The sequence below is a fragment of the Talpa europaea genome (assembly GCF_964194135.1).
Source record: "Talpa europaea genome assembly, chromosome: 4".
In the NCBI taxonomy this organism is placed as follows: Eukaryota; Metazoa; Chordata; class Mammalia; order Eulipotyphla; family Talpidae; genus Talpa; species Talpa europaea.
Genome location: NC_140070.1, coordinates 33572781 through 33587910, shown reverse-complemented (window position 1 = coordinate 33587910; position 15130 = coordinate 33572781). Strand labels below are relative to the sequence as shown.

The window sequence follows — 15130 nt, the reverse complement described above, 5'->3', positions numbered from 1 at the left end:
CCGGAGGAGGGTCCCATATGGCGCGCAGACCTCTCCTGCCGCCCGCTGCTCCCCTCAGCAGTGTACTTCGGTCCATCTGCCTGCTCTGCTCCCCACTCTGGCTCTGGTGAGTTCTCTCACCCTCCCGCGCTTCTGACTGTACCCAGTGTATGTATAAACAAACAAACAAGCAAATAAATAAATAAATAAAACATGCCTCTATTAAAAAAAAAAAAAGGAAATAAATGCCCATTATTTAGCTATTATAAATAATGCTTCTGTGTTCAGAGGCATAGAATTAAAAAGGCCTCAGGTCCCTGCCTTTGCATTGGTATAGAAACCACTCTGAACTGTTACTGATGGATAGGGAGCTGGCTTCTTTGTACCCATTCCATTTTTGGGAGAGAGCTGGCTTCTTTGTAACCATTCCATTTCTGGTTAGTTCTGTTAGTTTTAATAGTGACTTGGGATCTGTTTCCTTCTAACAGTTGTCCATGTGATCCTATTTTTATTTTCTCAAGCTACAATAAGTACAATGCTTAGTTTTCTAAGCTACGTGTCTTAGACTAATTGTTTACAGACATAACTATCTTGATCTACGTTCATATAAGGACGTTGCCTTTTGTCACTGTTTTTTTAAGATGAGCCTTTCAGAACTGAATTAAGAACCCATCTGAATTCACAATTCCAGATGTTAAGTGATCAGCTGAGACTACAGGGAATTATTTATTCTGGTCATCTAGAAATGAATCTAATGTAATGGTTAAATTCTTGGGTCTGGGGTTGGGCAGACATGGGTTTCTATTCTGGTTCTGCTTCTCACTAGCTATGTAAACTTGGACTTAACCTTTCTTAAATTAAGCCTGAATTGACCTAACGACACTTAAAATGAGAGCAAACAGGAGAATCCCTCTTACTGATTTAAAGTGTCCATATACTTTCAGATGTTCTTTTTATTTTTTTAAAGATTTATTTATTTATGCATACAAGAGCTGGGATGTAGGCCAGAGGTGCAGGGGGTGAGAGGATTCACCAGAGACAGACTGGGGAGCAGAACAGGTGGATTGACTGAAATACATTGCTGATGGGAGCAGCAGGTGAGACAGGAGAGGTCTGCTGCACCATGTGGGTAGCTCCCTGGCTGGAGATCAAACTCTTGCTGCAGTGGCTGCTGATAGCTTCATAGTGCTGAGACTTAGCCCCTTGTGCCACCAGGGAGGCCCACTTTAAATGTTCTTGTTAAAATTTTGTATGTAATGCAGTTGTTTCAGATTTTTTTGTTTCTGAGAAGTTTTGAGATTATGTGACAGAAAATGGTACAATGAAAACTACCATAAAACCATCCTGTATTTAAAAATGAAACATAAATTTGACTTATGTTTTTTAAGATCCAAGGATTAAAATGTGCCTACTGCTGGGCCTCCCAGGTGGCACAGGCAGTTGAGTGCCGCGCTGCGAAGCTGTCTGCAGCCTCTGCAGCATGGGTTCGATTCCCAGCTGGCCAGGGAGAAACCCACATGCGTAGCAGACCTCTCCTGTCTCGCCCGCTGCTACCCGCAGCAGTGTCTTTGGTCCATCTGCCTGTTCTGCTCTAGCTCTAGCTCTGGTGAATTCTCTCACCCTCCCGCTCCTCTGACTGTACCCCAGTTCTTGTATAAATAAATAAAAATCTTTTTTAAAAAATGTGCCTACTGCATAAAATTAGGAGCCTGAAATCCTCAGAGCCTAAAGTTTCTTCCAGACCAGTTACTTTAACCTACAGAGTCTTAATATATCAATATAGTTTTGCGGTAGGTCTATGATCTATTTAGCCTTTTCTTAAATAGCTCTATTTGGTGTAATTATTATTTGTATATCTGGGAAAACTCATTTTTGGGTTTAGTGCCAGCTGTTCCCTTTCAAACTGAACTCCCATCCTTGCCTAATTTGAGAGAGGCTTAATAAATGTAAAGAGGAGAACTTGTTGTTTGTCTATGTAATTACTTTTAATGCCCCAAAGATAATTCTTTAATAGTTGACTTTGTGTTTTATTTTAGAATCACAAGAAACTGATGAACGACTGGTAGCAGAAGTGGTTGAAAAATGTTCTTCTGAGACTTGTTCTAGACCCTCAGAAAATGAGGTGTCCCAGCAGGCTATTGGTTCTTACTCAGTCAAGGATTTCAAAGAAGAACCCGAACATGATATGAGCAGAATTTCAGTAGTGAGACCATTCTCAATAGAAACCAAGAATTCCACAGACATCCCAGCAACTCTTGGAACAAAAGCTGCCTATGGTTATGTAACTGCGGTCTCAGGCGAGGCTTTGCCCTCCTGCACACCAGAAGCCATCCAGGACAAGGCAATGACAGAGGGTACCATGGGGGTTACACTGGAAGCTTCCACAGAAGCTGACCTAAAGGCTAGCAACTCCTGTCTGGAACCTGTGCCCAGCAGAAGCAAACTAAGAAAGCCCAAACCTATCTCCCTGAGGAAAAAAGTGAATGGCTGTGAGTTATCAGAAATGGAAGTTGCTCTGGAGGGCATGCCTCTCCCCGAGGCATCCTGTCACTTCAGTGCTGAAGAAGTGGATGGGAGCACAAATCCTTCTTTGCTAGGAAGTGCCAGGATCCAGAAATCTCCTGATGTTAAGGAAACATCCAGGGCTGCCAGCAGTGACACCAGTGATTCAGGGGCTGAGCTGCTAGAGGAGTCAAGGAGCTCACCTCTGAAACTTGAGTTTGATTTCACAGAAGATGTGGAAAATGTTGAGTCCAGGAAAGCCATTCCAAGGAAACTTGGCAGGAAACTGGGTAACAAATTGACCCCCAAGATACAAAAAGATGGTATTAGTAAGCCAGCAGCATCTAAAGATACAGAACAACCTCCAGCTCCAGAAGATGCTCCTCTCTCCCCAGCACCTTCTAAGCTGGATCCCAGTCAGTGGGATAACCCCAACTTTAATCCCTTTGGGGGCCACTCCACGCTGCAGAACTCCCCACCCCTCTCCTCTAAAGGCTCCTACCACTTTGACCCAGACAACTTTGACGAGTCCTCGGATCCCTTTAAGCCAACTACAGCTTTACCAAGCAGTGACTTTTGTTCTGCCGCTGCTAATCATGTTAATGAGATCTTAGAGTCACCCAAGAAGGCAAAGTCGCGTTTAATAACGTGAGTGACGAGGGGTGTGGGATGCGTTCTGTGTATTCTCTGTGAGTTGAGCAGCCAGCTTTTGGTTTTAGGGAACTGAAGTTACCTTGTGTTGCAACAGGGCAGGCAGACAAACTCAATAACTATGTTGCCATCTTCACTATTTGGCCTAACTTATTGGAATCAGAACTCCCAGAGGTTTCATGTCAGATTTCTGCCGGGTTTCTAAATTCTCAGCTTATTCAGCTCAGTTCTTACCCTCGTTCACCCCCTCCTTGAGTACTTTTTTCGGTTAAAAAAATAAAAAGAATGGCATGAGATAGAGACTTGATGGTTTTTAGAAGTCCTATCTAGGCTGTCAATAATCACTTTATATACTGCATACTGAATTCATGTGTCACTGCCAACTGCCATCAGATTGTGTATGGATAAAGCAAAAAATTCCAAGCCCACGAGTTACCTGTGCAGCAACATAACATGTGAGTCTTAGTCTTGTCACTTAAATAGAAAGCTGTGCTTTCGGTTGGAAAAATACCTATCACTAAAAGTTGGTAAAAGTCCTAATGTCTCCATGTTCAGCAACTGGCTCCATCAGTAAGGAAATGAATTTTCAATTAGAATGAAGAATATTATATAACACATTAATCTGACATAAATTATTTGGTTAACCTTTAGTTGTATATCATCACCCACCCCTTCCCCTGGGCCTGGGAAATCTAGAGCCACTTTTGCAAGGTCCTTGAAGTTCCCAAAGTGATGGCCTCAGGCCACAGTCCATGTAAAATTTTGGTTTGGATTTGTTACAGGATTATCACCTTATTGCAAAACTTGTGTTGATAACAATATAGGCCTTTGTGACTTCTGTGACAGTTTTCCCTAAAAATTAGATACAAAGAAGGGTCAGGAACATGAAAAGGGAAGATTACTATATTTTTAGTTACTATACATCAGTTGGAGATACAGTTTCATAATGACTTAGACTTTAAGAAACATATTAGATGGTTTGCTGAATTGTTCTAGAGAACAAGTTTTCAAGAGCAGAAAGTATCTATCAGGCCCAAGAAGCTTGAGTGTTGTCGGAATCAGTTCTTCATGGAATGTCTGCAGAACATCTAAAGGAAATGAAATGTCATTGGTAGTCTTGATCTGTTCTTCAATTACATATGAACAGTAAAGTGGCTGCTAAAAATTGGATGTCCTTAAAGTGCTCTCCTGTGGTTAAGGTTGGTTACTGGTGTCTAGACAGTGCTTGGGGTATGTGTTGGCCCGGTCATTGTCCTGTTGCTTCTGAATATGCGATAGCCTAAACACAGGATGCTTTTGCCTAGCAAGGTTGATCAGGATTCATTTGGAAGCCTTTGTTTCAGTTTTGCATGTTGAAGGCATGTAGCCCATGCATCCATGTTAGGTAAGATTAAGTCTAGGCCAAAAGGAGGAAAATTTACCATAAACCTTATTTTCAGTAGCAACAAGCGCCCTCTCTCAAGTGCTACCACCCTTGCCTGATAGCATTTTCTTCTTGTTCTGTTTTGGTGAGTGAACTTCTTAATCTGTATACTTTGTAGGTTTGGTTTTGTTTTGTTTTGTTTACTCCGTTGCAATCAAATCTCTTTGTCCTTTCTAGAAGAGAAGGGAGCTTGACCTCATATGTAACTCTGGGATTTTGTTTAGCAAATCCCTCATTGGTAGGACAGACTGAAACTACACGTTTGGTGGTAAAACCTAGCGGAGGGTTAGAAGTTCTGTTAACAGGTTACAGTGTGACTTTTTTTTTTTTTTACAGTGTGACTTTTTAAAAGGTGTATCTTAGTGACTTCTCAGATTCTTGTGTAAATGGAGATAGCATTTTATGCTTGGGATTTGTGGACCAAATTAAATTATGTAAAGTCATTTCAAGTATCTTAGTGATGCACACCTACAGTAGATAGCAACAGGTACATTTTCAACGACTATTATTTTCATTCATCCTTTAATCTGGATGACTAGATGTTTAACTATAGTCAGCAGTGACGTATCCTTTTAATGCATTTACAAATATTTGAAAATTTACTTTTCATCTCTAAGTTCGACTATATAGCATTTCTGAGTATTTCTACCACCCTCTAGGTTCCTGATAATCATTCACTCACCAGTGGTAATATTCATAAATATAACATTTTTAGTTTGTATCTCATCTTGTAGAAAGAACTTTGCAGCCTTTTTACATCTACCAGACTAGAGATAAATATTCCAGGCTTTACATAATTTTTTTTCTCCATCTGTCTGTCTCTTTTCCTGTCTCTAATTTTGTTGGTGCATCAGGACTACTGAACAAGTGAAATTTCTCTGTTTTCTGTTGTAAGTACTTCCGCTGTTGTTTCTGTTTGACCCCGAGATGTTGGCACTTTCCTTTCCCGCCCTCCCCAGACCGTCTTTCCATAGCATGTTGGCTGCCACTTCTAAGTTGGACCTGGTGATTTTTTGCATTTCATTTGCCACTTCACAAGTCAGCTTAGCCTTGCAATTGTCTGTACCTAAAGGATGAAGCTCTGCCTTCCTACCTTAGGTGCGAGAGCTTGCGCTCCTCGGCTTGGCACTCCTCAAGTGCGCTTTGAATATTGAGTGCTAGCTTGGCCCTGAAATCGTCCCAGCACTGGTTCAAGGGACTGCTCTGCTATTTATTCTTGGAAATAGGTGACTTTTTTGATGGAATAAGGCTGCTGGCTTAAAGCAGGGGCTAAATTTTACTAAGCTCAATGTGAGTTTGGTGGCAGGGGTTGGAATTTAGTAGGCGTATTAAGAAAGAAAGCCATGAACTGGACAGTATTAATATACATTCTGGTAACTTACATGCTTGTGTGTTCCTCTCCTCCGACCCCTCCTCCTGCAAACACACACACACAGAAGAAGAAAAAATTGGTATTTGGGAAAGGGGGTAGTGAGGGGAGTGTCAGTGACATTTCAGGAAAATTTAAGTGCATTAGAACCAAATTAGAACCAAATCTTTGCAACGCAAATTACATGCCAGTTTAAAAAATAACAGGTGGTTTGAACTTACCCCAGTTCCGGCTATGTTCATTTTCCATCTTACTACTTAATAGGAATGGTATCAGTTTACTTAAATATTTTCATACTTTGTGTTGACCACAGTTCTTCTCTGATAGCAAACAGGTCTGGAACTGCCTTATCAGACTTCTGTGGCTTTTAGTGCAATAAAGAATTTCTATCTAAAGAATCTGGCCCGGCGTGGTAATTTTTCTAATGAATGTCAAAGCCAAGTGAGTAAGAATCAGATGAACCAAATGTCTGTGAGTACTGAGGCTGCTCTCTGAAAGGTTTCTGGTAATGTGCTGTTGAAACTGGGGGGATCAGAGTACCGGCGTTTAATATCCCATAAAAGCAAAAGAGGTGGTCATTTCAGAGAACGAGTTGAACTATAGTCTTTGCTTTATTCTGTTTCTTGGGAGAAGACTCAGGCGAAAGATGTTGCCATCTCTGACGTGTAGATGTATGACTTGTGTGGTGCTTTATGCTTTGGCTTCTATCTGCAAACACTGCTATCTCTGTTCCATTTCATAACCTAGAAAGTGTCTGTTTGATTACTAACCTGCTGAATTTTTTCCTTTTCTTTCCAGGAGTGGCTGTAAGGTGAAGAAGTATGAAACTCAGTCTCTTGCTTTGGATGGGTGTGCTCAGGTAAGTCTGTCTGTCACCAGAATGTCTTTTAAAACCATTTATCCCCAAACTGGAGATTATATTGAGAGTGGGATAGGTAATGAAAACTTTCAGCAGGTATTTGAGTTGTCTGATAAAGAAACCAATTTCCGGGTCCTTAACTTCCTAAACTCATCTGAGAAGGCCCCTGAGGTCAAGGGAAATCTTTCACATTGCCCTTTCCCCAGTTTTTTATCAAATGTCCTCTCTCATTCATTCTAAATCTTACTAAGATGCATCACCATCAAATGTGAAACCTCTGGGTCACCAGAGAGATTGGAAATACTGGTGTATTAGGAAGGTAGTTGTCTCCAATAATGAGATAATATTTTTAAGTTTATATGAGTTTTAATTCATTGCTTTCAATAAAACAGGAGAACCTGAATTAATCAGGTAAAAATAAATTTGGACAATGTTAATGTTGATTATATTTCAATTTAAAAAATAACTTGATGAGGGCCTCCCTGGTGGCGCAGGGGGTTAAGTCTAGGCACTGTGAAGCTATCAGTGGCTGCTGCAGCATGAGTTCAATACCTAGCCAGGGAGCTAAACCACATGGCTCAGCAGACCTCTCCTGTCTCACCCGCTGCTCCCCTCAGCAGTGTATTTCAGTCAGTTAACCTGCTTTGCTCCCCACTTTGTCTCTGGTGAATCTTCCCTCCCCCTCCCCACCTCTGGCCACACCCCAGCTCTTGTATGTATAAATAAATAAATATTTTTTAAAAATTAAAAATAACTTGATGATAGAATTGTTTGCTACATAACTTGGAAAGGGGTTCAAGGAATTGAGAGACATTTTATTTCAAAACTTCCTTGTGTTTCATGTACTTATACATAAGATTTCTTATTGATTATAACTATACAAAAGAAAAATGGGAATAAAATTATTGAGACCCTTATTTCATTCCAGCAATAAATAATATTTGACCATAACTATATGAATTATTGGGAAACAAAAAATTCAGGCCCATTGGGTTTAAGTGAGATCCTTTTTTCTTTTTAGCACTCAGTTTCTGTATAACTATGAACATAGAAATACATTCACTGATTAATAAAATGCATTTTAAGTTTAACTTACCCTATGTGATTTGTACCAAAACTTCGTACATACTTTAAGATTATTTTTAAAAAGGATTTGCAGGGCCTCCCTAATGGCACAAGGGATTAAGACTCAACCAATGAAGCTATCCACACCCACTGCAGCATGAGTTCAATCTCCGGCCAGGCAGCTACCCACATGGCACAGCAGACCTCTCCTGACTCATTCACTGTTCCTCTCGGCAGTGTATTTCAGTCGATCTGCCTGTTCTGTTCCCCACTCTGTCTCTGGTGAATCCTCTTACCCCCCACACCTCTTGCCGGTACCCCCGTTCTTGTATGCATAAATAAATAAATCTTAAAAAAATAGAAAGAATTTACAATTGGATTTACTCTTCATCTATTACAAATATATGAACTATTGACCTTCATTCAGGTGTTGCTAAAACGGGCAACAAGAGCCATAAGAAATTGGTACATGATTTTCTTCAGAAAGATAACTGATACTGTGTATAAAAGTATTAAAACCTGATGCATCAAAATATTGTAGTTTTATATTTTCAATAAAATCTTACTTTTGTGTTTGATAGTACTTGTCAGAAGTTGTAATAAATAATTGTAATAAGTCCCCTGAAGAACAGTGTCAACTAAGTGAGACTTACGGTCACAGAAAAGATTTTTTAAAGTTTTTAACTTTTTTAAACAAAAATATGATAGGAAGTCTTTTTGACAATTTTCAAGCATACCATTGTATTTCCTTGGGATAATTTCCTGGTGGTGGTAGAATAGAAATAGAAATTCAGAGAGGAAGAAGAATGATGTCCAGAAGATTAATGTCACTAATTCAAGAGCATGCACGTGTTCAAATTTAAATAGATCATAGGATATCAAAACATTAGAATAACTAGGTTGAATTAAATAAGGTCACTATTTAAAGTATATCAGATATTATTTGAAATTATTTAAATTTATGCTGGGAAGTTTTTAGATACCTCTTGAAAATACAATGGGGTACTTAGATTTTTCAAAAAATTTGGGAGGTAAATGAGTAAAATATTTAAAACCGTTGCCTTTGGATCACTTAAACTTGTTTATAAGTTTAGGCTAGAGAAGCTGAAATTTTCAATCCTCAGACTTGAATTAGAAAAACTAGTTCTAGAAAACACAGTATTCATGATTAAGAGATTCCAGATTTCTTCTATGATCCATGTATCCAATCTGTGACTATCTTTTATCCAGTGTCCATATGGGATGGTGGTTGCTTCTGTTCCTGAAATGGTGCTTTCCCCATTGTTTGTCCTCCTAAGAGGTAACATCTGATCTACTTCATTTCCTAGGATGAAGAAACAGTGATCTCCCAGATTTCAGACATTTCTAATAGGGATGGCCATGCTACTGATGAGGAGAAACTGGCGTCCACTTCTTCGAGTCAGAAATCAGCTGGGGCCGAGGTGAAAGGTGAGCCAGAGGAAGACCTGGAGTACTTTGAATGTTCCAATGTTCCTGTGTCTGCCATAAATCATGCGTTTTCATCCTCAGAAGCAGGTATGGAAGTATATCTTCATCTTTAATGTACATAAGCACAGAAAAGCCTAAAAGCCTAAAGCAGGACGTGCCTTAGAGTTAATAGAAAATTGGGTCACTTGGAAGATAGATTTAGGATTTGATCTATGCTTTGCTGCTTTTTCTGGAAAAGAGACACCAGTGTCTCCTGAACATCCTGCCACACTTGTCCATCTGTCCCTGGCATTTCAGATGGACAAGTGTGGCAGGATGTTCAGGAGACACTGGTGTATGAGATAGCTTGTATTTTTTTTTTATGACTTATTTTAACGTGGCAACATCCTAAAGTACAGGTGCTTATAACTATATGGTAATTATTATGTTCTTTGTGATTATTATGCTCGTTGTTTAACTTACAAAAATAATAGAAACTAACGCTTGTGCCTTACCACATGCAGGCATTGTTCTAAGTGCTTTACATGCCATTAAAGTACTCATTATTTCTTTCTAGGTATGATTAGATAGGTATTTTTCTCATTTTCAGTGAAGGACAGTGAGATACAGAAGTAACTCAGTCAGGTCACTTGACTAGTAAATGGTAGAAATAGGATTTGAACCTATGCAGTCTGGTCCCAAAGTCTTTTAACCAAAGTGCTAAAATGTGAAAGGATTACCTTCATTACATTAGTATGTTAAAAATTGTCATGCACAGAGTAGTGATAGATTGAAATTGATCAGTGCCCTATAAAATCCTTCTTAATGTTCTAATAAAAACCTCATGTAACCTGTGCTGCAGCTTCTCGCCTTTGGTTTATTCCTAGAACTGAGGTTCTTTTGCAGGTCCCAAGTTACATCTGTCGCCTTAAGCTTGACTTGTGAAATATTTAGAGTCCTGTTCCTGGCTACATTAAATGTTAATAAAAGCTCAGATCTTCAGCAGCATAATTTAATTTGGGACTTTTATACTTAGAATATTAGAATTTTAAAAATCTTGATCTATCATCAAGCCAGGGAAGCAAATGAAAATCCAGACTTTGTGAAGTTATTCCCTTGGCTTCCTCCCTGCTTCCCAGGACTCTGCTTCCCATCCGTAAAGCACATGTGACAGGACTTCACATTTCTTTGCTGGTCTCTCTCTGCTCTGACTTCTTTCCCAGAGACATTGTTTGCCATTCATTCCCTTTTATATTCCGTTTACACAGACTAATCCCAAGTACTTTTATACTTACATTTGCTTCTTCCATTTGAAATGCCTTTCTTCACTCTCTCCTATAAAAATTCTGCACGTCCTCTCAGGTCTGTCTCAGTTGTCACTGCCTCCTGCTGCCTTTACCATTCCTGTTCCATGTAGTGATTTTAGAAGGGTAACTTTTTTGAGGTTATGGACAATCAGTGATTTAGTCTTTGAATTTCCTCTAATGCAGATGCATGATACTTATTGATTTATGTTCTTCTTACTAGGAGGAAATCCCTTCAACAGAAATTTCTACAGCTGGGGTTCTATTAGATGGCAGTGCTATCCTCAGAGTTAGTGAATAGCTAATGGCCTACTGTCGCTGATTAGCTATGTATCATGGGAGCAGGCAGAGGGTAGGGTCATTTGGGTTGGGGGGTGGTGGAGGTGAAGTGGTTATTCTGACTTTGTCAGCTGAATCAGACCATTTCCTGGAGAGAGTCACCTTTGAGCTAGGTCTTAGTGGATGCAAATATAGATGTGCACCATGAGAATCTCACACAGGGATAGGAGGCCACCTGCTATATTAGTAAAGTGCCCAGTAGCTCTGTGTGTGAGTACTGGCAAGTGGGATAAAGAGATCCCACTGAGGAATTGAGCCTATTCCTGTACCTACAAGGGAAGCATTAAAGGTCTTTAGGCAGAGTCACATTTGTGTTTTAAATAGTTCACAGTTGACAGATAGCAATAACAAATTATTATTTTCGTGCTGTGTGGAGACAGCACTTTAAGTTTCTGTGTGATTTCCCATATTTTAAAAATTTCTTCAGTGAGTACATATTCCTTTAGATTGGGAAAAAAAAGCATAGAGTTGGTTATTTTAAAATGTTGCTTCTGGTGACAGTAGAAGTAAGACTGGATATAAGGAAACCAGTTTGAAGTATATGGAGAGGATAATGCATTTAGTTTTGTAGGCTTTGAAACTTATCTATTACATAAATTGGTTTGAGAGTACTCTTCAAGGCTGGAATTTAAGTTCACTCAGACTTGGTAATAAATTTAATAGTATTCAGTTTCCTCTTTCTGAAAAATTGCAGCACTTATTACAACTCCTGTAAAACTTTTTATGGACACAAGGAGGCAGTCTTACTGTTCTTTTCACTTGAAGATCCTTGATATGTTTATGGCTGATTAACCAGTGGCACACTCCTTTTTCTTCTGAATACTTTCAACTTTTAACACAGACAGTACAGCAGTCAGCAGAATGCCAGTGCTTCTTTGAGAATCTTAAAGTGCTGGTCATGTACTCATTGATGTCATTATGGGCCTGCACTGGGGGTTCCAAGAGTCTCACTCAGAGGGAAACTGCTTCTTGGGATAACTATAAAAATGACTCTCTGTGTTTTAGGCATAGAGAAAGAATCGTGCCAGAAGATGGAAAAAGATGGACCTGCCGTGCCTGTAAGTTCCTAAGCTCATAGGAGGGGTGTGGTGGGTGGTAGTAAAGTGCTGTTTTGGGTTTTTTCCCCCCCAGTATTTGTTTGGAAGTCCATGTTAATTCATTAAATTAATTGTCAGCATTTAGTGATGATGATGAAATATATTCACTTGCAGAGCTTATATAATGTCCTGCACAATAGCCCCTAGTTGCATGTGACATTGAGCACTTGACCTGTGGCAAGTCCAAATGGAGAGGTGTCCAGTATGTGTAAAATACAACCAGGTCTCAAAAATGTAGTACCATAAAAAGGAATATAAAAAGTCTCTAACTTTTCAAATTGATTAAATGTTAGGATGATAATATTTCAGATACTAACTATAGTTTTAAAACTAATTTCACCTGTTTATTTTTTTTTCATGTAGCCATTGAAGAATATTAAATTCCGTATGACTTGTATTCTAGTTCTTTTGAACAAAAGATACAAAATATGAACCAATGATAACCTGTGGAGAATGTTACACCAGAATATGTTCCCAGGACTGTAGGAGCCCAGGCTCACTGGCTCCATGGTAGCTGTCGGGAAGGCACCTGCCAATTAAAAACAATATATTAAAAAAAAAAAAAAAAACAACTTTATGACTTACAAAAATAACAAAGAATTCCTGTAAATCTTTCACTCATACTCAAACATTAATATTTTATATAAGCACAGTACAGTATAATGATCAAAATCAATCAGTACTGTTACAATAATATTATCTATAAACAGCATTCATATTTCAGTTGTCCCACAATATCTTTTTTCTTTCTTTTTTTTAAAGATTTATTTATTTATATAAGCACTGGGTACAGTCAGAAGCACGGGAGGGTGAGAGAATTCACCAGAGCCAGAGCAGGGAACAGAACAGGCAGACTGACAAAATACACTGCTGAGGGGAGCAGCAGGCGCAGCAGGAGAGGTCTGTCACGCCATGTGGGACCCTCGGTGGTGGCCAGGGATTGAACCGGCGCTGCAGAGGCTGTGGGCAGCTTCGCAGCCCAGCGCTCAACCCCTGAGCAACCAGGGGAGGCCCCACAATATCTATTTTCTGACACAGAATCCCATATTGCATTTGCTTGTCATGTCCTTAATCTCTTAATCTGTGATCGTTCTTCTTTGTTTTTCCTGACCTTGACATTTTTGAAGAGTATTGCTCAGTTGTTTTGTAGAATGTCTTTCAATTAGGGTTCACCCAATATTTCCTCATCATTCAGTTTATACAGTTTTGGCACAGATACAACAGGAGTGACATGGACATCATTATATTCTGTCCTTGGTGGAGTTGATTTTCATCACTTGGTTAAGGTGGTGTCAGTTAGGTTCCACCATGTGAACTAATTTTTAAAGGAAAAATAGGGTTTTTCAGGGAGATAGGCAGTGAAGGGAATGCCAGACAGGAGAGATGGCCTTTGCAAATGCAGGGAGTGAGAAAAAGCACAGACTTTATATGAGGAATTACAAGTATTAATTGTCTTGTGATCCAAGGACACTGTGCATGTGGATGGGCACAGTGGGGTCAGATCATCAAGAACCATAAGCAGGGCCCCAGCAGATGTAGACATGGAAGGTTAACTATTTTGGGGTTTTAAGTAGGGAACATTGTGACTGGTGATAGTTCAGAGGATGGGGTGGAAACAGAGATTTAGCATGTAGAACCAACACTGCTATGTGATCTTGGGGACATCCATAGTGACTGGGGAAGAGGTGGTAATGAAAGTTGATGAAGATTACTCAGGATTTCTGACCACATCTAGTATGGTCAGTGTTGCTGTTAACCAAACCCAAGGGGACCTCAGTTCAACAAATGGCACCACTGTCTACCTGGTTGTCTAAGCCACAAAATCTGGGGTCACCTTCGACTCCTCTCTCCCCCTTAGTCCCAGAGGTAAGTTTCTATGTCCAGAAGTTGTATATTATAAATCTGTCTACTTTTCTCCAGCTGATAGCTACCACCATTTTTTTAAAAAAATACAGTGACAATTTCTTAACCAGTCTCCCTGCTCCCTGGCTTATTCTCTCATCCTTATACATAAGCCAGAGTAAAGTTGTAAATACAAAACTGACTTTGTTACTTTTTGTTTAAACCACTTTATTGGTTTCCCTTGTCTTTGAGGCAGATTCAGTCTTTTACTGTGGCCAGTGTGACTTTCAGTAGCGGGACCCTACCCCCTTCCCTCAAACATCTGACGCTCCTCTAACCACACAGGATTTCTTTCAGTTCTGTGAATCTACTTTGAAAGTCACTTCCCTGTTTTACCTTCCTTACAAGACTGTAGGCTTGGTGATGATAAGGATCATAACTGTAAATATTGGTAAACATAGGAATCAGCAAATAAAGAATACAGAAGGAGGGGAAAAATTATAGTTCATTTTTTGTGTGACTTTGAGACACCTTGGGACTAGTTTCTGTATAAGTCTGTATATCCAGTAGGCAGTTTTAACTACATAGCATGAGCTCAAGAAAAGCCTGGGTTTGCTTTAGCAGATTTGATGCCCCCTAGGATTTGGGATAGTTGAAGCTATAGGATTAGATGAAGTTATGATTAAAACATACTTTACCAAAAAAATACATTTACACCTGGCTAACATATGTGTATATGCACATATGAGATACATCGTAACATTTATATATTTATAAAATACAAAATATTTACCCTTCTTTGTGTGATTCATTCTGGTATTTTCTATTCTGTTTTACTTTTTTTTTTTTTTAAGATTTATTTATGCATACAAGAACTGGAGTACAGACCAGAGGTGTGGGGAGGTGAGAGGATTCACCAGAGTCAGGGTGGGGAATGGAACAGGCAGACTGACTGAAATAACACTGCTGCGGGGAGCAGTTGGTGCAACAGGAAAGGTCTGCTGCACCATGTGGGTAGCTCCCTGGCCAGCCAGGGATTGAACTCGTATTGCAGAGGCTGGGGATAGCTTCATAATGCTGTACTTAACCCCTTGCACCACCAGGGAGGCCCTCTGTTTTGCTTTTTAAATACAGCTTATTTGTATTAATAGGTTGCTTTGAAGATAGTTTAGGCCAGCAAATGTGAAGGTAGTAGGGTGGAGGAGCCTGTGGAAGAATGAAGAGAAGGAGGGAGGTGCACATAGGGACTCGGATACTTTATCCTTTCACAGG

The 15130-nt window shown here is 39.6% G+C and overlaps 1 protein-coding gene across 13 annotated transcripts in view; it reads left to right on the top strand.

The window, feature by feature from the left end:
- The window catches only part of TACC1 (transforming acidic coiled-coil containing protein 1), a gene marked incomplete at its 5' end in the record, with an annotated part of 96806 nt that overhangs the window by 67933 nt on the left and 13743 nt on the right, over positions 1-15130 (top strand). For 2 of the 13 annotated variants that reach the window (XM_084231459.1, XM_084231464.1), the window contains 4 exons: positions 2016-3129; positions 6723-6783; positions 9177-9297; positions 11925-11977. In XM_084231459.1, coding sequence (XP_084087585.1) covers positions 2016-3129; positions 6723-6783; positions 9177-9297; positions 11925-11977 — 1349 coding nt within the window. Of the gene's footprint in view, positions 1-2015; positions 3130-5409; positions 5446-6722; positions 6784-9176; positions 9385-11924; positions 11978-15130 lie in introns of those variants that run through there. The other 11 variants (XM_084231458.1, XM_084231462.1, XM_084231456.1 and 8 more) reach the window with 9 other exon arrangements.